We start from the raw sequence: 27891 nt of genomic DNA on the forward strand, positions 1-27891 counted from the left end.
TGTTCCTAAAAGAACAACACAATGAAATTTTAATTACCTTCTCAAAGAGAAGATTCTAGAGTACATTATAGTCATGGGATCCATACACTTTCTTGACGCCAGATAGAAATATTAATATGCAATTAACTAGCCACTACAGATTATATATACTAGTACAAAGGATTTATATAAGATGCAACATTGTAATATGTGGGAAAAAAAGAAGACCAAAAGTCTTCCATCTTGAAGCTGCAAGGAAAATAAACATACAGAAAATATTTTAAAATATAAAATCAATTTTCAACTAAATGTCAGAATGCTATACTTCCTGGTTTTTTATTAGTTAATGATGAAAAATATTTTTTCTATCACGGTAAATTAGGGCAAAATATCCCACGTGGGAGGAAAAATTATGATAATCTAATTTGTGAACAGCTGTATTCTATGAGTATGTTAAGCTGAATTAATTTTCTAAGCCTACAACTAAATATTCACAGTATGGTTTTACTGACGCATTGAATGAGAATTTTTTAGCAAACTTCAAATGTTTTCTATTACAAAGTATCCTTGAGGGCTTCAAATCTGTTGTGCTTACAACCCAACGAAACAAGAAAGTAACCGCTCATATTTTTTTTTCCCAAATATCACGAAATGCTCTTTCTTATATGCCTTCATGTTAAAACAGAACCTAGTTATGTCTAAGCATACTGCTGTACTTTTAGAAAGACTTTGCTCATATTTTTATTTCTTTGAAAAATTATATTTTAAAAATAAGATACTGACTACAACAGCATGCATATCCCTCCTGTTTAAGGGCCAGACTGATTCACGTCCCATAACGTACACAGGTAGAGGCAGACGAATAGAACAGCCTAGAATGAGATTCATGATATCTACAGAATTGTCTTTCTTCTAATTTCAGGAAGGGTCAGGTTTCTAACTGCAGTCTAGATGACAGCAGACAAGATGAGAAAAGGGACGGTACTATAAAGAAGGGCAGGAAGAATAGAAGGTAACTGAAAAACTGTAGACCTACAAAGAAAGATAATGGAGCTATATTTACTTCATTCGTAGCGGGCCATTCCTTTTCCTTTGGAACTCTCTGACAAACACAGTGGCCACCCTGAGTTCCTGTCTGAAGTACATTTATTTTTGGAAGTCAAAGAGCTTCTTGATACTACTAACTACTACTACTACTACTACTACTAATAATAATAATAATAATAAATCTTACAAAGTCACTTCTCAAACTCTAGTAATTAAAGAACTATATTTCTATACCTATGGGTAGGTCCTCGAACCACTCGAGGATGCTGTATGAGACTATAATGATGTATACCTATCATTATACATTTGTGCAAACCCAAAAAATATACACTAGCAGGAAGGTAAAAACTACAGAATTTGGGTGATAATGGTGTGTCAGTGTACATTCATCAATTGTAACAAGTTTACCACTCTGGTGGGGGATGTTGATGATGGGGGAAACTATGCATGTATTGGGTCAGGGAGTATATGGGAAATCTCTGTACCTTCCTCTCAATTTTGTTATGAACCTCTAACTACTCTAAAAGGATAAACAAAGCCTTTATAAAAAATTTAATAAGAACTTTGTTCTAATCAGTAACATTTCCAGGAATAACAACCATAAACACACAGCTTTGACATACCAGTTATGTTTTTCCTTAAAACATTTTAATACATCATCACCATTAAAATTTGTCTGTGATCCATCATCCATTCAACTAAGAAAGTAGCTGTGAAGTTACTAGGGGAGGGACTATTTGAAACAGGAAAAGAATAGTGAAAATGAACAACAGGGGTTGGCAAACTACCCCCACTCCCTGTTTCTGTAGGTGGAGTTTCACTAGAACACAGCCACACTCATTTGTTTATGTATTTATTATCCGTGGCTGCTTTTATGCCTTGGTGGCAGAGCCGCATATTTGTAATAGTGACTTCCGTATCCTAAAATATTGATTATCAGGCCTTTAGCAGAAAAAGTTTGTCAGTCCCTGATATGGAAAGGTTCTGCACTTAGAGTACCTCACAGGTGTGTTAAGGAATGGGCTTCAATTTAAAAAAATGAAACTGCAGGGGCACCTGGGTGGCTTAGTCGGCTAAGCCTCCGACTTCAGCTCAGGGTCATGATCTCACAGCTTGTGAGTTCAAGCTCCGTGTCAGGCTCTGTGCTGACAGCTCAGAGCCTGGAGCCTGCTTCAAATTCTGTGTCTCCCTCTCTCTCTGCCCCTACCCTGCTTGTGCTCTCTGTCCCTCATAAATGAATAAATGTTAAAAAAAATTTTTTTTAAATATAAAATTGCAGGGGCGCCTGGGTGGCTCTGTCGGTTGAGCGTCCGACTTCGGCTCAGGTCATGATCTCGCGGTGTGTGAGTTCAAGCCCCGCGTCGGGCTCTGGGCTGACGGCTCAGAGCCTGGAGCATGTTTCCGATTCTGTGTCTCCCTCTCTCTCTGCCCCTCCCCCGTTCATGCTCTCTCTCTCTCTCTCTCTCTGTCTCAAAAATAAATAAGCGTTAAATATAAAATTGCAAAAATGAAACACTCAATTTTGGGGATGAAGCAAAAGCATTTCAAAGAGAGAAGTTTATAACAGTACAGGCCTACTTCAAAAAAACAGAAAAATCTCAAATATACAACCTAACCTAATCTAGAAGGGCTAGAAAAAGAACAACAAATAAAGTCCAAAGCTAGTAGAAAGAAGGAATTATAAAGATTAAAGCAAAAAATAAATGAAATAGACACTAAAAAAAAAATAGAAAAGATCAATGAAACCAAGATTTGGTTCTTTGAAAATATAAACAAAATTGATAATCCTTTAGCCACACTCATCAAGAAAAAAAAAAAGAGGACTCAAATAAATCAAATGACAAATGAAAAAGGATAAGTAACAACTGACACCATAGAAAGAAAAGGATTATAAGAGAATATTATGTATGTCTATATGTATATGTAATACAGTTAAGAGAATTAGAAGTCGACAAATTGGACAGCCTAGAAGAAACTAATAAATTCCTAGAAACCTACAATCTCCCAAAACTGAATCAGAAAGAAATATAAAACAAATTGAGCAACTACTAGTAATGAAATTGAATCAGTTTTCAAAAAACTCCCAACAAACCAAAATTCAGGACCAGATACAGGTGAAATCTACTAAACATTTAAGAAGAGTTAATACCTATTTTCCTCAAACTATTCCCCCCCCCAAAAAAAAAGAAGAGGAAGGAAATCTTCCAGATTCATTCTACCAGGCAGGCTAGCTTCATCCAGTATCACCTGATACCAAAGTCAAAGATACTACAAAGAAAACTACAAGACAATACCTGTGATGAATATAAATGCAAAAATCCTCAGCAAAAAATGAGCAAATCAAATTTAACAATACATTAAAAAAATCATTTACCATGATTAAGTGAGATTTATTCCAAGGATGCAAGGATGGCTATTAATCAATTTGATACATCACATTAACGAGAAAGGATAAAAACTGTATGATCGTCTCAAAAGATATAAATAAGCATTTAACAAAATACAACAATTGTTTCTGATAAAAACTCTCCAGAAAGTGGGTTTAAAGGGAAAAAAAATCACAACATAACAAAGGCCTTATAAAAAAACCCTACAGCTAACATCATATTCAATGGTGAAAAACTGAAAACTTTTCCTCTAACATTAAGAACGAGACAAGGATTTCCACTCTCACCATTTTTATTCAACACAGTACTAGAAATCCTAGCTGCAGCTATCAGATAAGAAAAAGAAATAAAAGGCATTCAACTTGCTAAGGAAGAAGTAAAACTGTCACTATTTACAGGTGACATAATACTGTACATAGAACATACTACGGTTTTAAAGCAAAAAGCTATTAGAACTGATAAACTGATTCAGTAAAACTGTAGGATACCAAGTACAAAGAAATCTGTTTCATTTCTATACACTAATAACAAAGTAGCAGAAAGAGTAATTAAGAAAACAATTTCATTTATAATTGCACCAAAAAGAATAAAATACCTAGGAGTATATTTAACCAAGGAGGTGAAAGCCCATACTCTGAACACTGTAAGTCACTGATTAAAGAAACTGAAGATGACAAAGATTAATGGAAAGATATACCACATTCATAGATTGGAAGAATTAGTATCATTAAAATGCCCAAACTACCCAAAGCATTCTATAGACTTAATGCAATCCCTATCTAAATATCAATGGCATTTTTCACAGGTACTCAACAAATAATCCTAAAATTTGTATAAAACCACTTAAAACTGACAATAACCAAAGCAATCTTGAGAAAGAAGAAAAAAGCTGGAGGTATCATGTTCCCAGATTTCATGATACTACAAAGCTATAGTAATCAAAAGAATATGATACTGGGAAAAAAATAGACATGTAGATCAATGGAAGAGAATAAAAGCCCAGAAATAAACCCACACCTATCTGGTCAATTTATTTATGACAAAGGAAGCAAGAATATGCAGAAAAAGTCTTTTCAATAAATAGTGTTGGGAAACTGGATAACTACATGCAAAAGAATGAAGCCAGTCTACTTTCTTATGCCATACACAAAAATAAAGTCAGGATGGATTAAAGACCTAAATGTGAGACTTGAAACCATAATATTCCTAAAAAGAAACACAGGCACTAATTTCTTAGACATCATCCTTAGCAAGATATTTATAGATGTGTTTCTTCAGGCAAGAGAAACGAAAACAAAAATAAACTATTTGGACTACACCAAAATAAAAAGCTTTTACACAGCAAAGAAAACCATCAACAAAGCAAACAGCAACCCAGTGAATGAGAGAAGATACCTGCAAATGATATATTTGATAAGGGTTTAACAACAAAAGTATATAAAGAACTCATAACACTCAACACCAAAAAAAAACCAATCTATTAAAAAGTGGGCAGGGGCCCTGAATAGACATTTTTCCAAAGAAAACCTACGGATGGCCAAAAGACGCAAGAAGAGGTGCTCAGTGTCATAAATCATCAGGAAGATGCAAACCCAAATCACAATGAGGTATCACCTCACTCCTATCAGAATGACTAGTATCAAAAATACAAGAAATAACAAGTGTTCTGTTCCTGAGGATGTGAAGAGAGACAACACCTGTGCACTGTTAGGGGGAATGAAAATTGGTACATCCTCTGTGAAAAACAGTATGGAGGTTCTTCAAATACTAAAAATAGAAATACCATATGATCTAGCAATTCCCTTACTGAGCATTTACCCAAAGACAACAAAAACACTCATTCAAAAATAGTATGTTTATTGCAGCATTATTTATAATGGTCAAGATATGGAAGTAACCCAAGGGTCCATCAACAGATGAATGGATAAAGAAGAAATGGCTTATATACACAATGGAATATTACTCAACTATAAAAAAGAAGATCTTGCCATTTGCAATAACATGGACAGATCTAGAGATATTATACTATGTGAAATAAGTCAGATAAATACAAATACCATATGATTTCACTCATATGTGGAATCTAAAAATTGAACAAACTAAAAACAGACTCTTAAATACAGAGAACAAATTGGTGGTTGCCAGAAGGGAGTTGAGTCAGGGGTTGGGCAAAATGGCTAAAGGGTATCAAGAGATAAAAAAAACTTCTGGTTATAAAATAAATAAGTCACAGAGATGAAAAAAGTACAGCATAGGGAAATAGTCAATTATACTGTAATAATGTTGTATAGTGATTACACTTTATCATGGTAAGCATTGAGTAATGTATAGAATTGTAGAATCACCATGTTGTGCACCTGAACTAATGCGACCCTGTGTGTCAACTGCACGTCAGTTAAAAAAAAAAAGTCAAATGCGAACTCAAAGCATTTTGGTGACATTAAAGTAACAATAAAAGCTCAGTATAACATCTGGGAAACTACCCTCAAAAACGTTTGCAAACTTCCTGTAAGAGAGGATTAGAAAATGATCTACAAATACATTTTAAGTTAAACTCGAACTCTAAAGGATTTTTTATTACTTTTTTATTACATATTATTATATATTACTTTTATGATCCTCTTCTCTATCAGGTTTTTGTTATTATTATTAACTGCCAAATAATACTTATTGGTCTGAATCAGAGGTCATTACTATAGTCCTTGATACAGATAAGAACTAAATGAAAAGCTGTTTACTTCTATGGTAGAACTATTATGGTATTCTTTCACAAATGGAAGAAGGGAAATTTTTATTTAAAGTTACATGGTCCTGGTGGCATTTCCAAGAGTTTGGAAGATGAAATCTTATAAAGAACATGTTTATTATGCTTCAGATAAGCATCAGCTATAGTTTGTTAAATCAACTCATACTAAATTTACTACGATGGCACACAGATGTTGGTAAATATTCCCAAATTGTCTTTTGCCATTCACCAGAATTTAGCCATGCTAGATAATACAAACCAACAACTCAGCCTGGATGTTGTCCTATTTATGTGTTGCTGTTTTCTGAGACAATAGGATGTTGTCCTATTTATGTGTTGCTGTTTTCTGGGACAAAAATATTCTTCAGATAGTCTTTAAAATAGATAAACTAAACAAGACATGTTAACATGGGACATATGACACCATAGCCCCCTAGGAACACCAAAGCTTATCGAAAACATAGCAACTCATCTACTACCCACATGATCACACTGAAAGAAACTTGCTGATACTATAACTAAATTCATTTATTTGTTTGTTGATTTTTACTTTTGTGTCTTTGGAATGAGAACTATTTAAAGTACTTGTCTTTCATAAAACAGCAGGTACTTGGAGAAACGATTTACCTGACCGTGTAGCCAATACAGCAGTGGACTGCAGCTAAAATTTTCAACATCACTGATATTATCCTTAAAATTAATTGTATTAACATTCAGCAAAGGCAAAGTATAGATGACAAACACCTCATACTGAAATTGGAGAGATTCCTAGCTTGGGACTTAGGAAAAAAAAAAAAAGACAATTCAAGCATCATCACAGCTATGTTCATTTACATGCTTACTAGATGAAAGCATCTATAAGAAATTCTCAGCCTGTGAAATTTTTCTTTAGTACTTCACACATTTTTCAATGCCTGGGTAGTGAATGACTATACAGAAGGTCAGTAAGGAACAACACTTGCAAGAAATGCAGTCGTGGACATAGGTATTGTATTTCAAGTTTTGTTACATTTTTACTGGGCTACAGCAGGATATTTCCTTAGAGCAGACTAATTTCCTTCAGGCACTGAGCCATGGTAATTTGTGAAATAGCTTTTCTTTCTCTCTGACTTTTTTTTTTTTCCATAGAAGCTAAAGATACACATCCAGAAGATTATAAAACTAGCATTTTATTTTGTTTATTTTGGTCTGCATTATTGCTTTTCCACTTCCATCATGAAACAACATTTATTTGGGAAGTAAAATGAAGAGAGAAGGAGGCATATTTCAGTTTGTATATTTTTTCCCCAAAGGCAAAGTTCAAAATGTTCGTCTGATCCTTTAAATCCAGGGTAGAATAGATTTTCCTATCAGTAACACACAGCTAATTTTATGTCTCTGAGAAAGGGGTTTTGGAGGCTCTCAATTTTTCCAGGGATCTCCAGCAGACACTGAACTTCAGGAATCATGTATATTACTTTACCATGCCTTCTTAGTCATATTTTTTAAAAAAGGGTTTAAATATACAATGGTACTGAGGAAACAATATTGGTTCCCACCATTTGGGAAATTTTTCCTGAGTCCACTAAAATGCAATTTCCTGACCATTGAGTTATGCTAAAAAAATCAAGTCCTCCGGGTCTCAAATGTCCATGTCTGTAATTTGGGTGGGACTGAGGCTAGGGAAATAAAACAGGCTGGCACGAAGTCAGGAACTAATGGATAATCTTGAACTCCCACTTCCATGTTCCCTCTTCATGATGATGGATTTGGGTGCATTTAATTGTTTGTTAACACTTCCATCAGACTAGGCAAATACATGTACTTGTAGGTCTTTTTTTTTTTTTTAAGAATGAAAAGAGCTCATTTATGGGAAACTTACAAGTCATAATTGAAGTGCTATATTAGAACTCTTTTGCAATTATTTCTTTAAGATCTCAAATCACATGATTTACTGGATTTTTTTTTACAACTAATTTGTGCTATCCTTGCCTTCTTTAACAAAGACCTAAAGTGCCAGATGCTTTGTTTATTTTATAGGATACTCATAAAAAGCTTCCCACAAAAGATGATTATCTCTACTGTAGAGATGAAGGCATTAATTTGTTCAAAATAACACAGTTTGCACACAGTGCAGCTGCAGTATAGGCCCTAACATTTGGGTCCCAAACCTTGGGCTATTTGGCCACTCACTATACTCTGTTCTTTCTGCACCTTTATTTTTCCAAGTTGGACTTAAAACTTAGATCACCATTTCTCTCTAGCATGTTCTCTTGCTATTGGAATAAAAATTTTAAAACATAAATCCGTTAAAAAAAAACAAAGTTAAAATGTGATCTAAGGGGTGCCTGGGTGGCTCAGTCGGTTAAGTGTCTGACTTTGGCTCAGATCATGATCCCGCGGTCTGTGGGTTTGAGGCCCGCGTCAGGCTCTGTGCTAGCAGCTCAGAGCCTGGAGCTTGTTTCAGATTCTGTGTCTCCCTCTCTCTCTGACCCTCCCCCGTTCATGCTCTGTCTCTCTCTGTTTCAAAAATAAATAAATGTTAAAAAAAATTTTTTTAATATGATCTAAATATTCTTAATTTTGATTCACCATGCTAGTCACATGCTAAAGGTTATTTTGTTGTCGTTGGATGATTTTCTTTTGGAATATGTATTTTTTTTTCACAGACCTCATGGTCATAAAAATGATGTTACCCACTGTGCTTCAAATAAAGAACTCTTTCTCCTCCAGGCTTTCACAGAAAACTATGTGTGCCACTTTCCATGTAAACCATCTTCTTTAGGTTGAAATTAGGGAGTGATGTCATTTCAGGAACTGCCTAGGAAATACCACTGTCAGCTAAGACTGTCAAGGTAGTGTCCAAGATATTTAATGCATGTGTTTTTATAGCGAAAATCATTTGTGGGAAGAAACTGAAAGAGTGTAGGCTGGCAACTTGTGATAAATATACGAGAAAGCGATAGGTGCTAATTTTGCCTCAAATGTCAGCTCTGGACTGCTGTTTGGCTGCTCACCTAGATGCCTATATCGCTCTTTCCCACTGGTCACACTTTCTTGGATGTGCTGTTTTCCACACATGAGACACACAGGGGCTTTCTAAAAGTCAAACCTGGAAATGCCAATGCAGTTCTGGCAACTGGTCACTATACCCTTCCCAAATGGTTTATAAAAGCATAAATGCTTCAGATTTCTATTTTAGACTTTAACTCTTCAAATATCTGCTCCAAATTTCTAAGCTACTCAACGCTCTGCCTCCCAAGATGGAAACACCCTGAAAACCAGATTCCTTAATGAGAATAACATTTACTACCAATTCATCTGATGACAAGTAACAGTCTATTTTAACGGGAAAAGAGAGACACCAACTGTGATGAATGTCACTTTTGCTTAGCACACACAGGAAAGCATGACTAATGCAGATAGGCTTTGATTCTCAAAAAAAAAAAATATTAAAAGGCACTGTGCAAAGTGTCTGAAAATCAGATTATGAGGACCTGCTTGGGAAGCAAAACTTACAACGAGGAGCTGAAGACAATTTAGTTGTAGGCACTGAGGCATCACTAGGACATAACCAAAAAGAAGTTTCCATTACTGTCCCTGTGTTTAAAAAACAAAATCCTAATTTTGCTCCTAGTGCTGAGAGTGTGGGGAGCTGGGAGTGGGAAGGCTGGGGACTAAGGTGAGGAAGATGAGTTTTAACAATCTTTGCCAGTTTCCTGGCACTGCTCAGAAGCAACCCTGTTCTCAAGGAGAAGTTAGGCGGTTACAGTCTCCATCTCTTTTCTTGATGTGTCTTAAAAATAAGACTGAATACAGAAAGCTACAGTCAGGAGAGTGCTGTGTTCAAGAGTTGGTAATGCTTTGTACGTGTTCTGGGGAAATGTAGATGAATTGTAATATTTACGAATCAAAAACAAATATAAAAGATACGGAAATGTTTGCAGTAGCTTTGTTTCTCCTGTATGATTCTTTAATCTATATAAGGAGCCCAAAACCACATGGAAGAGACCTAAAGATCAATCTAGAAGAATGAGTTAGCCCTATGAGCCAGGGGAGGACCACTGGATCACTCAACAGGTGCTTCTCAGCCAATGTGGGTAGAGTGCTGGGTAAGACACAGAGCTGGGAAGAGATGGAGGTCACCCTAATTTGCAGAGTATTAGGCTCTATGTTTCCCAATCTATGTTTCACCGAGCAACAGCAAGCCAGAACAAGGCTCCAGTATGCCACCACTGCTGTGACCTAAGCTGCTTACACATACATCAATCGTAATACAAATGTAAATAAGTCACCTTTCAAAAATAACTGGATCAAAAAAGAGGATAAATATCCCTCTGAAAAATCGAAGTGACCCTGAATCCATGGTGTAGCTCTGTCCATGCTGAGCAAACCAGGGGAAACACAAGGCTCTACGTTGAAGGAGATACCCAGGAGAGCAGTGTAGAGAGCATACATATGTGTGCTGCAAGTATATGTGTCTGCAAGTATGCGGGCCAATATCCACAACGGAAAGAACCAGGGAACGATGCCCGCCAGTGCGTAAGCAGATAAACACACTAAGGCATATCCACATAATAGGATATAACGGGTTATTCACCTTAAAGATGAGCTAGAAAAGCATTCAACAATATACATGAATTGTATCATTATAATATTAAGAGCCTGGGTGGCTCAGCTGGTTAGGCATACAGCTCTTGATTTGCACTCAGGGGTCATGATCTCACGGTTCGTGGGTTCAAGCCCCCCATCCGGCTCCCTGCTGCCAGTGTGGAGCCTGCTTGGGATTCTGTCTCCCTCTCTCTCTCAAAATAAATAAATAAACATTTTTTTTTTAATTTTTTTTTCAACGTTTTTATTTATTTTTTGGGACAGAGAGACAGAGCATGAACGGGGGAGGGGCAGAGAGAGAGGGAGACACAGAATCGGAAACAGGCTCCAGGCTCTGAGCCATCAGCCCAGAGCCCGACGCGGGGCTCGAACTCCCGGACCACGAGATCGTGACCTGGCTGAAGTCGGACGCTTAACCGACTGCGCCATCCAGGCGCCCCAATAAACATTTTTAAAAACCTTAATATTTAAGTGAAAAGAGCAAGTTTCACACAGTGCTAAACTTTTTTTGATAATGTTTAAAAACTGAAATAGGGGATCCTGGGTGGCTCAATTAAGCATCCGACTTCGGCTTCTGTCATGATCTCGTGGTTCGTGAGTTTGAGCCCCACATTGGGTTCTGTGCTGACAGCTCAGAGCCTGGAGCCTGTTTCAGATTCTGTGTTTCCCTCTCTCTCTGCCCCTCCCTTGCTTGTGCTCTCTCTCTCTCTCAAAAATGAATACATTAAAGAAATTTTTAAAACCTGAAATAATAGTAATAATACTAAATGGAGTATCTATAGGTGTAATAAAAGTATCTAAAAAGAAAAGAAAATGTGGAATCCTGGATTCAAGGTGATGGTTATGTTGTGGGAGCGGGAGAGGGGGGATAGTACCATGGATACATGCAGTTAATTGTCCTGGTCCCAGAACCTTTTGTTTTTGGTGGTTTTTTTGGTGCATATTAAATAACATAAGATATTTAACCAAATAAAAGCAGGCTATGAGTAGAATAATGAGATTATGTCATGAAACAAATACTATGATTAGTATAATTGTGTGCACCTGAGAAAAGGACAACACACACACACACACACACACACACACACACACACACACATAAATATGTGTCTGTATATGTGTGTATATATTTGAGAGACAGACAGAAACAGAGGCAAATACAGAGACAGAGAAAAATCTCTGAAATAAATAAATGCAAACACCATAGACTAGAGGAAAATTTGTCTGTTTTATACTTTGAAAGTCCTAACCGACATAATTGCAAAGGAGCAGCCTGTGTTTTGATACCTAATTTCAACGAGCCATGAAGTGAAGTTCTAATTTCACTGAGCCATGTAGCTCATTTGCAATTTGATGACCAGAATTTTACCGGATTTTTATTTAAGGTGATTTAAGAACATCTCCTTTCTTCACAATAGACTATCCTATATACTCTTTTAAATAATGCTTTTATTTTGGCCAAAAGCAAATTTTAATCAGCCTCACTGTGATTATCATTTCTGATGTACCTCTGTCTTGAGATTTTACTTCTATTTCCAGCCACTAAACATATTTCAATGACATTTTTTTTTCCCTGAACAGCAATTAATGAGAGAACTGTTAAAGCCAAATACATTTCATTCAGGGCTCCTAAAGATATACTGATTTGCAAAAGTAATAGTTTTCAGATCAAGTGTAATTCTGCTCAAATTCTAGACTTTTATTTCTCATCAGTAAGTATTAGAAATGCATACATCATCTGCGTGGCAGTGTGTAATGTACGTGGACATATTTAGTGCTCCAGGGAACAGAGGCTGCAATGACCTGTGACAACACTCTAACAGGTCTGTGTGCACCATTCCAGCCCACCAGGAAGGAGACCAGAGTTTTGCTACAGGAATGTGTTGAAAGCTTAACAAGGAAGATAACAAATAAATCAGGCTTCTTGTCACCTTCATCTCTGTTAATTTTTTTGAATAAGTGATACATTTACATGGTTAAAGTAAAAAACTTACGCCAGAGCACCCAATGAGAAGTCTCTTGACCATCCCTTGCTCCCCCAAAATGTTTTCACCCTTAAAATATTGAATGATGCCAATTTTCTAATATCCTTCTATGAACATTCTGTGTATAAATAGGCAAACACAAGCACACACAAATATACTCTTTTCAATGAAAATGTTTTGCAACTGTCATTTGCCATGCAACAATATGTCTTAATAACACTTTTATATCAATATGTAAAGGGTCCACAATGTTTTTTTTTTTTAAGGACGAATATCTTCCAGTGTGTACATGCTTCAGAATTTAATCCATTTACAATCATGTGTATGTTACTACATTTTGCTATTACAAAAAAGACAGAAGGGATAATCTTGTAAGTCCATCAATTCTTGACTGAGTATAAATAGTCAAAATCCTTCACTGAGGATAAATTCTTAGAATTAAGATTTATGGGTTAGGGGCGCCTTGGTGGCTCAGTCAGTTAAGTGTCTGACTTTGGCTCAGGTCATGATCTTGTGGTTCAGGAGTTTGAGCCCTGAGTTGGGCTCGGAGCTTGCATCACAGACTCTGTGTCTCCTCTCTCTGCCCCTCCCCTGCTTGTGCTCTGTCTCTCTCTCAAAAATAAATTAAAACTTTTTTGTAAACTTAAAAAAAAATAAAATTTATAGGTTAAATGTTAAATACATTTGTAATTTTGACAGATAATTCTAAATTGCTCTCTACAGAGGTCATACCAACTTTATACTCTTGTCAGAAATTTGTGAGAGCATCTGTTTCCCAAAACCTTAATTAATAGTTTTACATTAGAGGGGCGCCTGGGGGGCTCAGTCAGTTAAGTGTCAGACTTCAGCTCAGATCATGATCTCAGAGTTGGTGCATTCGGGCTCCATGCTGACAGCTCAGAGCCTGGAGCTTGCCTCAGATTCTGTGTCTCCCTCTCTCTCTGCTTCTTCCCTGCTCATGCTCTGTCGCTCTGTCTCTGTCTCTCTCTCTCTCTCTCTCTCTCTCTCTCTCTCTCTCAAAAATAAATAAATAAATAAATAAATAAATAAATAAATAAATAAATAAATATTAAAAAATACTTTTACATTAGAATTTTCATTTTATCCAAGTTTATAGGTAAACATGGTATCTCATAGTTTTATTTTGCACTTTCTTTAAGTAAGGACAAGCATGTTTCTGGGTATTTAACAGTCACTGGTATTGCTCTTGTCAATAGTTCATATCCTTGAATAATTTTATTAGATATTTTTCTTAATGATTTGTAGAACTTACGTATTAGAAAAATTTGTCTTTGTGTTACAAGTTGCAAATGTTTTTCTCTGTTTATCATTTGCCTTTTATTCTTGCTTGTAGCACTTATTTTTTCTATTATTGCCATGCAATTTATATTTTCTGTAGCTGAAATTACTGATATATACCACATGGTTTTTAGGTGAAATAACCTACTACATAATGCTTTCTCAGATCTAAAACAATATAACAATTCTCATGATTGTTTTTAACCCCACTGTTTATTCTGCTGATAGTTGTATCTTTGGTTCGTTTAAGATGAATCTTCAATTCTGAAGTCATGGTGACTAGGGTATTTTAGTACAGCGGTACACAGTAAATTTTCATTTTAATGAACAGAATACAGAGCAAAAACCCATGGACTAAATAGCTAATACAGCACCCATGAGAGGCAGTAAAACACCCATTAGAGAGAAGTTAAGTTTTTCAAGAATCAGCCCTTGGGAGGCTCCCCAGAGGCTCCATGGAAACCAGCCACACGTGAGCACTTAAACTGGCCAATCCCGGTAGAGGGCTGAGACGGTGGATGAGGGCTGGAGCCAGGGAACCGTCAGGCCATGCATCTGCAGTCTCAAGTCTGAGGCCCCGAACCCTGATGCACAAAGGGAAGGTTCACCACTCATGAAGGCTGAGGACAAGAAACAGACTTGAAGGTCAAGGTTCCATATTTTTTCAGCCTTGATTGTATCAAAAGAGAGAGATGATGCTACTTCTGACCACCCAAACTCCACAGGAGGGCCAAGATCACTAAAGTGGGTCTAATTCTGGCCTTGCTGGACTGCACGCACTACCACATCATGCAACGAACAAAGAAGAGAACCACAATGCTGTTGCTGATTCCACGAGATTCCCCCTGTAAATGCGACCTGTGGGCCGAAGTATGTGCTGCCTGGTCATTCCCCCTTGTTCATTCAACCCCTCTAGCTGAGTGAAAACTTGAGTAAATCTAGCAGGGTAGAATCCTGGTTCTGCAGTTTCTAAACCACGTAACTTCCACAAAGTTATTTAACTTCTCTGGGCTTCAGTTTCCTCATCTGTACAGTGGGTTAATGATAGCAACTAACCTCACACCACTGTATTGATAATTTAACAAGAAAACCCACTTGAAGTGGCTTAAGTGTTATCTGTAACATACTAAGTGCCCCATAAATACTAACTTTTATTAACATATTTGGGTGCTACATATACTCTGCTGGCAATCAGACAAGAAAAATATTTAAAATACAAGGTAAAAAAGTACTGTGATAGAGGAATAACTTATTTGTTATGGTGCATAAAGTAGGTTTGGTTTAACAACCTGGCTTTTTTATTTAAGGGAGGGAGAATTTATGTTTTAACTATAGTGTTGTAAGTTTTTTAAGGATTTTTGTTTACTTTTTTTTTAATGTTTATTCATTTTTGAGACAGGGAGAGACAAAGTGTGAGCAGGGGAGGGGCATAGAGAGAGGGAGACACAGAACCCGAAGCAGGCTCCAGGCTCTGAGCTGTCATCACAGAGCCCAACGAAGGGCTTGAACCCACAAACTGTGAGATCATGACAGGAGCCAAAGTCAGACACTCAACTGACTGAGCCACCCAAGCACCCCAAGGATTTTGTTAAAGTTTATGTATTTTTGTGTGTGAGAGAGAGAGAGAGAGAGAGAGAGAGAGAGAGAGAGAAGAGGGGAGAGGCAGAGAGAGAGAGGGAAAGAGAAAATCATAAGCAAGTTCTGCACTTTTAGTGCAGAGCCCGAAACTGGGGCTCAAACTCATAAACTGTGAGATCGTGACCTGAGCCGAAATCAAGAGTTGGATGTTTAACCAACTGAACCACACAGGCTCCCCAAAAAGGATTTAAAATTTTTTTTAACGTTTTATTTATTTTTGAGACAGGGAGAGACAGAGCATGAACAGGGGAGGGTCAGAGAGAAAGGGAGACACAGAATTGGAAGCAGGCTCCAAGCTCCGAGCTGTCAGCCCAGAGCCCAACGTGGGGCTCGAACTCACAGACCGCGAGATCGTGACCTGAGCCAAAGTCGGCCGCTTAACCGACTGAGCCACCCAGGCGCCCCTCCAAAAAGGATTTTAAAAGGATAGTTTTGTGGTTTCTAAATTGATGACTTAAAAAGTTTTATGTGCTTCCAGTGTTTACAACCCCCCTATTTAAATATCAATTTTAATATGTAGTTTCCCTGTTGGAAAACAGTCAATGAATCTATTAATTATTTATTTTCAAGTTAACACACTTTTGGTAATGTGAGTAAAAGAAAGCACTTTTTAGTTCGGGACAGAAGATTACTTTCCATGGTTTATCAAAGCAGAGTTGGAGCTGCAACTAAGGATACTGTGCCAATGAGTTTCATGAGTTTCATGAGCATAAATAAATATATTTGTTGTCACAAATCTCAAACAGTGAAGTGCTGTGGTAATGGAACAAAGCTGAAGACTCTTCAGAATAAATTGCAAACAACTATTTGACATATAAAGAGCCATTGAAGGGAAGCCTTCCAATACAATGATGCTATTTTCCTGCCTTCCATTTAAGCCAGGAAAGAGTAAGTAGCTCAGAGAAGGTTAAAGAAGGTATAGTCTGGAAGGCGGGGATCATGCAAGGACATCTGGCATCTACCTGCGCTTTCTCCAAGTGGACTGAAATTCAGAGTCACGTATTTCATTATAAAAAAGAAAACTACTGGGCCCTTCTAACACACGCTCCCATGTTATAGTGATGTGTGCGACTTCTCTTCTCCATTTAAATTAAATGGTTATTTGGATGAATGAATCTCTGAATAAAGTAAGCGAAAAAACCTTCCCTTTGGATGTGAAGAAATAGTTTATTCCAACAACAGATCATTTTCCCCGCTGTACAACCGAACTGGGAAAAGATTTTGGAGCCAAAGTGGCCCAGGAGAAATACAACTTGACTTCAGTAGACCTGAGGGGCTAAACTGAATCTGGGACCTTAAGTGAGTGAAGAGGGGAAATAATGGATTCTCCCTTAGACAGACAGAGAAGACAGGCGCGCGCGCGCGCACACACACGCGCACACACACACACACACACACACACACACACACACACACAGAAATGAATACTCCTTTCTGCTTTGGGCTCTCAGTCAAGTATGAGAATCCACCCAGCCAATGATATAAAACGGAAAGAAGCCTCAAGACAGATACTGAGTCATGTATTTCAGACACTGACTCAGGAGATGAAGGCCAGCCCACCATTTTTTTTTTCTACTTTGGTATAAACTATGTATGTCCAAACTTAAATATTCAACAGGATAAGCCTTTCAGGATAAGATTTTAGTTAAGAAGACATCCCAATGAACAAGCAGAAGACAGTTCTTTCTTTTAAATAGACAGGGAAGGTCCCTGACCTTCGAAGTAATACCTGCATATGATCAAGAGGGACAATGACACAAAGGTCTAAAAATGCCAAATTGCACTTCACATGGATGCTCTTTGTCTCCGAATGGCAACCAGAGCAAAATAAGATTATTAAGAAAATGAAAAAAAAAGTCAGATGAAGGCGAAATTCCCATAATAAGGAACACTGGCCTCTTTCCAAACACAATTTTAACTCTGGCCCCATATTTTACCTTCTTGGGCATTCAACCCAAGTCAAGGAAATTAACTGATTGTACACCCTACTCCCAATTACTCAATACCTATTTTTTTTAGGAGCCTCTGCAATACAGCAGCACAAGTTCCAGGCTCTGGGATACAGCAATAAATAAGACAGAGTTTTTTTCCCTCAAGGATCTTACCCAGTGGTCAACAAACAGATACACACCAAAAAACAAAACAGAACAGTAACACAATTTTTTAAAGTTAATAAGCTCACTTTGCTGTTAATGCAGCCATCATTTCCCCAAATCACTCAGATTCAAAATGTTGGTTACCTTTCTTATTTCTTTTCTCTCTCTCTTTTTTTTTTTTTTTTTTGAGAGACAGAGAGAGAGAGAGAGAGAGAGAAAGGGAGTGAGAGAGAATCCCAGGACGGCTCCGCACTATCAGCACAGACCTCATAAGGGACTGGAACTCATAAACCATGAGATCATGACTTTAGCTAAAGTTGGATGCTTAACCAACAGAGCCACCCAGGTGCCCCTTTCTTATTTCTGAACAGACCCAGTAACTTAAAGATTGAAAAAAATATTTCTTTAGAGAATTTCATTGCTGTATGAATAGAAATAGAATATGTGCTAAAGAGAAATAGAAAGGGTATCATTTTCATGTAAATCTTCCAGTACTACTATGTTTTATGCTCACATTATAATCCATATAGAAAACTAAAATATCTTACCTTTGACAGTGGGTCAAAAGTAATTGCTATGGTTACATTTTTATTTAGGGCAATTACTGACTTTACATTCATGTCAACATTTTACACTGACACTGTATAAACTGTACATAAACTGACAGTAATTCAAAGCTGTTGCTGAGTGTAGCAATAGTTTACTGTCTTTCCAGATACATTATGCTACCAATTACATTAAATAGTTTTATGTAAGGAAATACCACTTGATATTTTACATAAAAGAACACTATTACTTAAGGAAAATTGATAATAGTTACTTTTAAGACATATCCAAATAAATAGGACTTATACACAAAGTAAAGGCTTCATAAAACCTTTAGTTTTCAAATTCTAATCACCACTTCTTCCAATTCTGCTATTCCCCACCAATCCCAAATATTAAATCACATAATTCTTTCTGGGCAATGGCTAAGTGGATTTGGCTGTCTGGGCAGGAAGTAAGAAAGGAGAGGACTGGACTCAGGCTCTGGGTGGTGCCTACATTACATCAACAGCCCCCTTTCCTAAAGAACATAGACAAGTGCGAATAAAGAGTTGCACTGTCTCTCTCCAAACTCTGCCTTGGCTCTATATGTTGTTTTGATGAAATGTGATGTAGAAAAGGCTCACTCTATTTTCAACTAAGAAGAAATACATTGTATGATGATTAATGGGAAAATGTCACAACCACTTTCATCAGTCAGTGGCTGTGCCTTTTCACCTACAATCAAACCCTGTCTTTGCTCCTAAGTCCACGACCCTTGCATCTTGTTTGGATAGTATTTCAGAAGTAAAAAGTGAAGCAGAATGACAAAAGTCATAGAATAACCCCAAAAGAAGCCAGGAAGGAAATACAAGAAGTAGCAGGGACACAGCAATATAACCCAGACCTTATGCAGGTCCCCAACTCGCTAGTCCAATTCCTATGCTCGCTTAGATAATTTCCCCATCTGCCAAGTATTTTTCTTAACCTTTCCAAACAGGCAGACTTTGGTTATCAATATTGTATTGAAGCAACATAAACTACATGGACGTTCTTCTTCCTCAGAGTTTCAGAGAGAATTTATTGGTTTTTTAAAAATAATTAACCACATTTTACTACCTTGTCTTTTGGGGGAGCATGAAATTAAGTCATAATGATATAAAATATATAAAATTGTAAAGATTAACTTAAAGCAGAACTAGAAAGGCAACAGGGCAAATATAAAACATAGAATGATATGTTTCCCCTGGGTTCATGAAATTATGATTTCTGGTGTGGAAATCATAGCATGGATACCCAGGCCTCTGGTTTGGTTTGCCTCTACCTCTTGTCCAATAAAACAGTTGGTATTCCTGTTTGTCCTCTATAATTAAACTTTAGATTTTACCTTTTTTCTATTTTTTTCCCTACAAAGAAGGATAAGACTTTTTATAACTAAGCAACAAAAAAAACCCAAAACCCAAATACTGCCTTTTGGAAAGGGAAAGATTAGAAGACTTAATTATGTACACTAGAAGCTGAGTTGAATTTAGTTACTGAAGGTAAATGGGTCTAAATAAACTTGTGACAATTTCTTCGCGGGAAGCAACTAAAATATATATTTGCTACTTTTAGTGTACATAACTCGAAAAATACTTCCACATAAGATCATAGCAGGCATACGGAATAAAGTTTCAATTTACTGAATTTCCCATGTAACTTCAGATTCACATTTATCTACCTCAGGTAAGCCAGAGTGCCAAAAACCAATGTCTGGAAGCAATTTTTTCTTTTTTTTTTTTCAACGTTTATTTATTTTTGGGACAGAGAGAGACAGAGCATGAACGGGGGAGGGGCAGAGAGAGGGAGACACAGAATCTGAAACAGGCTCCAGGCTCTGAGCCATCAGCCCAGAGCCCAACGCGGGGCTCGAACTCACGGACTGCGAGATCGTGATCTGGCTGGAGTCGGACGCTTAACCGACTGCGCCACCCAGGCGCCCCTGGAAGCAATTTTTTCTAAACTTTCAGTAGACAAGGCTTATGTCACAAAAAATTAGAATAAACATAATATTTGTCTTCAGAAAACTATCTTAATGGAAATAAAACGATGTAAGTAGTAATTCTAAAGATAAGCATTATATTTCAATACTACTAGACGTATACATTATTCTAAGTATCCATGTTAGGAAAGCTAGATACCTTTAGAAGCTTCCTGAATTTTCTGATAGTGATAAAACTTTTGATCACATGTAAATTTAACAAGTGATTTTAGTCTATTTGAGGAATGCTTATGGAGTGCACATTTCAAAATTACATTCAATTCACATTGAATATAATAATCACATTACATAAAATTATTAATTTTTGAGATCTTTATTTGAGTAAGCTATTCTTTCAGAGAATACTTGTCGTGGTATTTCCAAATTCTGAGTCAATTAAATATCTTTTTTTTTTTAATTTGGCAGCCACCAAGAAACAATATTCAATAAAAAATCCAAACACTTATTGTATAATATAGGACAGAGTGCCACCTTCTAATGCATCATTTAACACAGGACATTGTACTTCACTCAGAATTTTAATCTTTGATATAATTTTGTAAATAAAGTGGAAAACGACCTTATTAAGGAAAAATATAAAAGCCTGGATTATTCCCATTTCCACTGCAACAAAGAAACTGAGATAACATACCCCTTGTAAAATGCTCATTGGCTCTTTCCAAATCAAGCCCATTAAATACACAAACCAAGGGGGTGCCTGGGTGTTTCGGTGGGTTAAGTGTCAGACTCTTGGTTTCGGCTCAGGTCATGATATCCAGATTTAGTGAGTTCGAGCCCCCCGCATCAGGCTCTGCACCAGCAGCATGGGTGGGTAGCATGGAGCCTGCTTGGGATTCTGTCTTTCCTTCTCTCTCTGCCCCTCTCCCACTAGTGCTGTCTCTGTCTCTCTCAAAATAAATAAATAGACTTAAAATATATATATAAAAACCACGACAAAACTATTCTAACATCTATGCCTTTATTTTCATATTAAAAAATTGTAATTCTGATTAAATTCTTGCAAAATTCAAAATGAAGTTACAACTTTACTGGATTCAGAGTCATCAGTAAGACAGACATGTCCCCCAAAGTAGAGACACTCACCTTCACATTTCTGGGTAGTTTCACTCTGCTTGTGGCCAGCAGGGCATTTGCATTCAAAAGAGCCCACTGTATTGATGCAGTTTCCTCCCTGGCATATGCCAGGAATAGCCTGGCATTCATCAACATCTGTGGGAAGAAAGGACTGTGAACATAGATACCACTAATTTTCAGAATATTTATATATATTTCTTTAATGTACAGAAAAAGTTGAGCTGTTCTCAAGAGAATGGTGTAAGGGGAACTGGGCCCCTTTTGTAAGCATATATTTTAACTTATATAAATCATGTACGTTATAAATCTCATTTTCGTTCTTGATAGTTTCTTCTGGAATTTTATTTTGAAAATCCATCCTTGTTGTTATGCGGACAACCAATCTCTTGCTTAGATTTGCTGCAGAACACTTTTGGACGTGTTCCCTCTCCTGGTGATGGGTACACAGTATACCTCCGGCTTCTCACCACCTCAGCACATGATACAATGAAAGTCCCTACCATGTCTCTTTACGGAGTTGAGTACAGACTGTGAAGACTTAAAAAGACTCTTCATCCCTTTGCTGTCAACTCAGGGCAGAATTACTAAATCAGAGTATATATACATCCAACATGAATATAGTGCTCAACAGTCAGAACGCCTTCATAACACCAACAATCTGTACACCGATGAGTAGTTCCCACACCCCTGTTGTCCATGAGGACACTTGAGTTTTCTCTTCCCTGCTAACACATGACATAAATATCCTAATTTTCTTTGGTCTAATAATTATAAAGGGATATTAATTTTAGTTTTCACTTCTTTAATTGTTCATTTCTATGCATGTTAGCTTTTAGATTTCTTCATATGGAAGTTACCTGTTCATATCCCTTAAACACTGTTATAGTGAGTTTGTCACATTCTTACTTTTTCTTGTTTTTATTTAAATTCCCATTAGTTAACATACAGTGTAATATCAGTTTCAGGTGTAGAATTACATCATCACACAGTGCTCATCAAGTGTCCTCCTTAATTGCCATCACCTATTTAACTCATCTCCTGCCCCCCCCACCCCTGCCTTCCCTCCAGTAATCCTGTTTGTTCTCTATAGTTAAGAGTCTGTTTCTTGGTTTGCCTCTCTTTTTTCCCCTTCTATGTTCATTTATTTTCTTAAATTCCACATAAGAGTGAAACCATATGGTATTTGTCTTTCTCTGACTTATTTCACTTAGCATAATGCTCTCTACTTCCATCCACATTGTTGAAAATGGCAATATTTCATTCTTTTTGGTGGATGAGTAATACTCCAGTGTGTGTGTGTGTGTGTGTGTGTGTGTGTGTGTGTGTGTGTAGACCACATCTTTATCCACTCATCAGTCTGATGGCATTTGGGCTCTTTCCATAATTTGTTGATGATGCTGCTGTAAGCACTGTGGTACATGTATTCCTTTAAGTTAGTAGTGTCATACATATTATAAATTTAAAACTATTTCTGCTTTAAATATGACAATTATCTTCCTCATCTTTCAAGCAATTAGTTTCATCCATTTAGGAACCAAAATTCTTAATATTGACAAATGAAATTCAAGAAACTGTAATAAAGACTTTCAGACAAAAGAAGTCTGAAATGTTAAAAGAAATGTTAAAAGAAGTTCTTCAGGAAACATGAAAATGACATGGAAATTATGGTCTACACAAAAAACAAAAAGCACTGAAAATACTAAACGTGTTGATAAAGTTAAAAGACATTTTTTATTTTTTTAATAGACTTAAAGATAATTGGTTGGTGAAAATAACAACAGCAAAATAATAATAATGCATTTTGAAGGTTATAAAATACATAGAATTAAATAGTATAACCACAATAGCATGAAAGATTGAAGGCAGAAAGAGAAGACTATGGTCATAAAATTATTACACTGTAAGTGAAGTGGCATATTAATATTTGAATATAGGCTATAATAAGTTGTATATGTAAAGACAAACACTAAATGTTACAATTGTAAATAAAACTAACATTTGATAATTTTAAAAAAATACAGCTAATAATCCCATTAAGGAGATAAAAATTAAATACTAAACTAGACTCTAATTGAGGCAAAGATGAATAAATAATAGGTGGGACAAAAAAGACAAAAAATAGTAAGATAATAGCTTTAAAATCAGTAAAACTGATAATTATCTGAAATTTAAATGGCATTAGCAATTTAATTAAAGGCTGAGGCATTCATATTTGATTTATAAGAAGATGTAATTTTACACTGCTTACAAGAAACCCACTTTTACAGAGACAGCTTAACAAGTAAATGGCTGAAAAGATGTATCATATACTCAATCAAAAGAATGCTGAAGTGGTTAAGTTACTATTATGTAAAGTATTCAACAGAACAAGAATTGTTACCAGGGATACAGATGGATATTTCATAATGACAAAGAGGTCAACTCATTAAGAGGACACGATAATGCACACTGTGTTAGTGTGAGCCTGGATGGCTCAGTTGGTTAGAGTCCAACTTGTGATTTTGGCTCAGGTCAGGGTCTCATGGTTCATGAGTTCGAGCCCCACGTGGGCCTCTAGGATTCTCTCTACCTCCCTCTCTGCCCCTTCCCCCCCAAATAAAAATAAATAAAACATTTAAAAAATAATTCACATTACATATATACACTGCTTATAAAATGTTAAGCACCCAGAACAAAAAGTGACAGAACTGAAAAAAGAAACAGACAAACCCCCAATTACAACTGGAATTACATTCCGTAGTAACTAACTGAATTGCTGAAAATCAGCAAGGATGCATAAGACTGAATTATACTTTCAACCAACTTGTCCTAGTTCATGTTTGTAGAGCTCCCCACCCAATGTTAGCAGAATATATGTTATTTTTACACACTGAATATTTACCAAGACATACTATATTCTGAGGCCATGTAAAAAAGACTCATTAAATATAAAAAAATTAAAATCATACATAGTATTTCTCTAAACATAACAGGGTTAAACTAGAAGTTAATAATATAAAACAGCTGGAATACCTCAAACATCTGAAATTTAAACAAAATATTCTGAAATAATCCATGGTTCAAAGAAGAAATCATATGAAAATTTAGAATGCAGCATATCAAAATTTGTGGGATGCAGCCAAAAGCGGTGCTAAGAGATAAATATGTAGCATTAAAATGCTTGTTTTACCAAAAGCACAAAGTCCTTAAAATTGGTTACCTGAGTTTTTACATTAAGACATTTGAAAAAGGAAGAGCAAATTAAACCTAAAGTAGATAGAAGCAAGAAAATAATGATAAAACAGAACACGGTTGAACAACAGAGATAATCAGTGACTCCAAAACCTGGCTCTCTGGAAATACAAGTTAAACTGATAGGTCTGTCAAGACAGAACAAGAAAAAGTATGGGGATATGAATGATCAGTATTAAGAATAAAAGTGGGCACATCAATACAGATTCTATAGAGATTAAAAGGGTCAAAGGAAATAGTATGAATAACTGTGTAGCAATAATTTAACAATTTAGATACAGTGTACAAATTCCTTGAAAGAGAGCCACCAAGGCTCACTCAAGAACAAATCATCTGAACAAGACCTACATCTACTAAAGTTAATTTAATTCATACTTTAAAGTCTTTGTCCAAAGAAAACTTCAGGCCGAGGTGGCTCTGCTGTTGAATCCTTTCAAATACTTAAGGGAGAAACAATACCAGCTGTACAAAAATTCTTACAAAAAAGAGAAGAGGGGACAATGGCAGACCCATTTTGTTGGACTAGCGTAGCCCTGACCCCAAAGCAGACAAATACGTTACAAAAAAGAAAACAACAGAATAATGTATTTTTGGAATAGGCACACAAAAATTGTTAGCAAGGCAATTTTAGTAATATATAAAAAAAATTAATACATCATGACCAAGTGAGGTGAATGCCAGGAATTTAAGGTTGCTTCAACATTCAAAAAAATCAATCAATATAATTTATTATATTAACATGTTGACTAAGAAAGAGAAAACACATGATCATATCATAATGTGAAAAAAGTAAGGGACAAAATTCAACACTAATTTTTTTTTTTTTTATAGAGAGAGTGCAAGTGGGGAAGAAGGACAGAGGGAGAGAGGGAGACAGAGAAAATCTTAAGCAGGCTTCACAGGGATCATACATGACCTGAGTCATAATCAAGAGCTGGATGTTCAAACGACTAAGCCACCCAGGTGCCCCTTTAAAATCTCAGTAAACCAGGAGACTCTAGAGGAGGAACCAAGATGGTGGAACCACATAAAATCTCAGTAAACCAAGGGAATACAAGGGAACTTCCTCAACTTGATAAAAGAGTCCATAGCAAAAAAAAAAAAAAAAAAAAAAAATACAGCTAACACACTAGAAAGCATTGAGAAAACTCTTGATTTGGAGTTTTGTTTTTTTTTTTAATTTTTTTTTCAACGTTTATTTATTTTTGGGACAGAGAGAGACAGAGCATGAACAGGGGAGGGGCAGAGAGAGAGGGAGACACAGAATCGGAAACAGGTGATTTGGAGTTTTTTAATCTGTCATTTACATCCATGTAAATTTCCCTTAATTTCTCTCTCTGTGAAAGGTAATAATTTCTAATTCAGCACAGGGTTATGAGAAAGAAAATATGTTAAATATATTAAAACTATATAAAATTGTACATAAAAACATAAGCTTATACAAATTTACGCTACCTACTAAAATCTATAGGATAACATATTTATTAATATATCTTTAATTAAAAAATACTATAAGTTCATTGTAATAACCTTAAAGTGACAGAAAAATAGAAAGTTAAAGAGATACCACTGATATAAGTCAGCGGTCTGTTCTTTGAGACTTTTATTCACAAACATAGAGCATCAGTCTGTTCATATAACAAGAATAAGGTCACACTTCTGAATCTTGCTTTACTTTCATTAAAAATATTTTGTGGATACAACTGTAAGTCAGTATACATTGATTCGCCCTATTAGTTTTTGCTAAGTCCTCAAGTTTGGTATATCTTAGAGTATCTAAATTAGAGAATTTAAGCCTACAAAAGAGCTTAGCATCTTTATTATTTCTTCCTCGCTTCATCTGTCTATAAACACTTACAAGTCCTAAGTTTTTTATATTGAAATTAAAGTAGATTTTGTTTTCCTATTAAAGGATATCTGATCCAAACAGAAAACAACTAGAATGGAATATAGAACAAGAAATTTATATACTGAACTGTTTAATTCAGAACATTTCAAACCACATTACTTTTAAAATGTACTACATTTCCACCCTCATTACAGTGTGGTATAAAACATCCCTAGAAACCTCTTTTCCTGGCAGATAAAACCAGAGAAAGAATATCATGATATAAGTTGAAAAACGAGGCCAAACCTATAAATCCCTTAATAGTATTCATAAAATCTTTGACTACATATTTAGTAGATTCAGTAATTTTTCAAAGGAAAAAGCAAACCAATGTTACGGGGTTTATTTTGTAATTGCCTAAAAAGTATTTTCCTAGAAGGAAAAATGAAACCTTTGTTTCTGAAGTATCCTAGACAACGCAGCCATACAGCATTAATTTCTTTTAGATAAAGTTAATTACTAAAATGAAAAAGGTAACTTTGAAGCAATCTTGTAGAAATAATCAACTTGAACCTAGAAGTATACACAAGTATTTTCTCTCTATAGAAACAAAAAAGCAGGCCTCAGATCTTCAAACTATGCAAAATGTTCTTTCTACAACTTCAAAGTGCTAGCATATGCAACTACTAATGTCTGATTAGTTTTCCTCTGTCGCTATTTCAAAGATGTGCTCTTTCTTTCTGTTCAAGCACAAACTGACTCTTTAAATGTTGAACAATTTCAAATAACATGTAAGGATTTCATAGAATAAAATTAATTTTTTACTCAAGTTTTAATTTAAATTCCAATCAGTTAACATACAGTGTAATATTAGTTTCAGGTTTAGAATTTAGATAAAACTTTTGAAACTTAAAAAACCTTATATAATCCCTTCAGTGTATGCCTATTAAAGTTATAAATAATATAACAAGGTAATAGTAATTCTATTTTATGAACACATTTATTCTCTAACTTCTTTAAATAAACTTGCCCTAAAAGATTAAACTGATTTTATTATGTAAGTATTAGATGGTGTATTATTTTTAGTTCACATTAAAATATGGAAAAATGCATGCACTGGTACAGGTATATAAAAAATTTAATTTATGTCTGTGGGAACTAAGGACCAATTCCTATTACTATATATTTAATAGCACATGTTTTTCTAACTTTGTCACCAAATGAGATCCATTTTTTAAATTTAAGTTTTCATCCCTATACTCCATAGATATTCACACATTACTAGTATTTCTAAAAAAATGAATGCCAGCCATTAAGAACAACAATTGGAGAATAGGTTTGTCTGTACCTGGAATATGACAAATATGGAGCATTATGGCAATCACTCAACACAGTGTGAATCGGCCAGAATAACTAATCACGTAT

General features: G+C 35.8%; 1 protein-coding gene across 1 annotated transcript in view; it reads right to left on the minus strand.

The window, feature by feature from the left end:
* FBN2 (fibrillin 2) overlaps positions 1–27891 on the minus strand; it is a 259016-nt gene that overhangs the window by 152045 nt on the left and 79080 nt on the right. Inside the window, exon 7 of the mRNA XM_003980732.5 lies at positions 21417–21542. Coding sequence (XP_003980781.2) covers positions 21417–21542 — 126 coding nt within the window. The remainder of the gene's footprint in view (positions 1–21416; positions 21543–27891) is intronic.

This window comes from Felis catus, chromosome A1, assembly GCF_018350175.1.
Source record: "Felis catus isolate Fca126 chromosome A1, F.catus_Fca126_mat1.0, whole genome shotgun sequence".
NCBI classification, from domain to species: Eukaryota; Metazoa; Chordata; class Mammalia; order Carnivora; family Felidae; genus Felis; species Felis catus.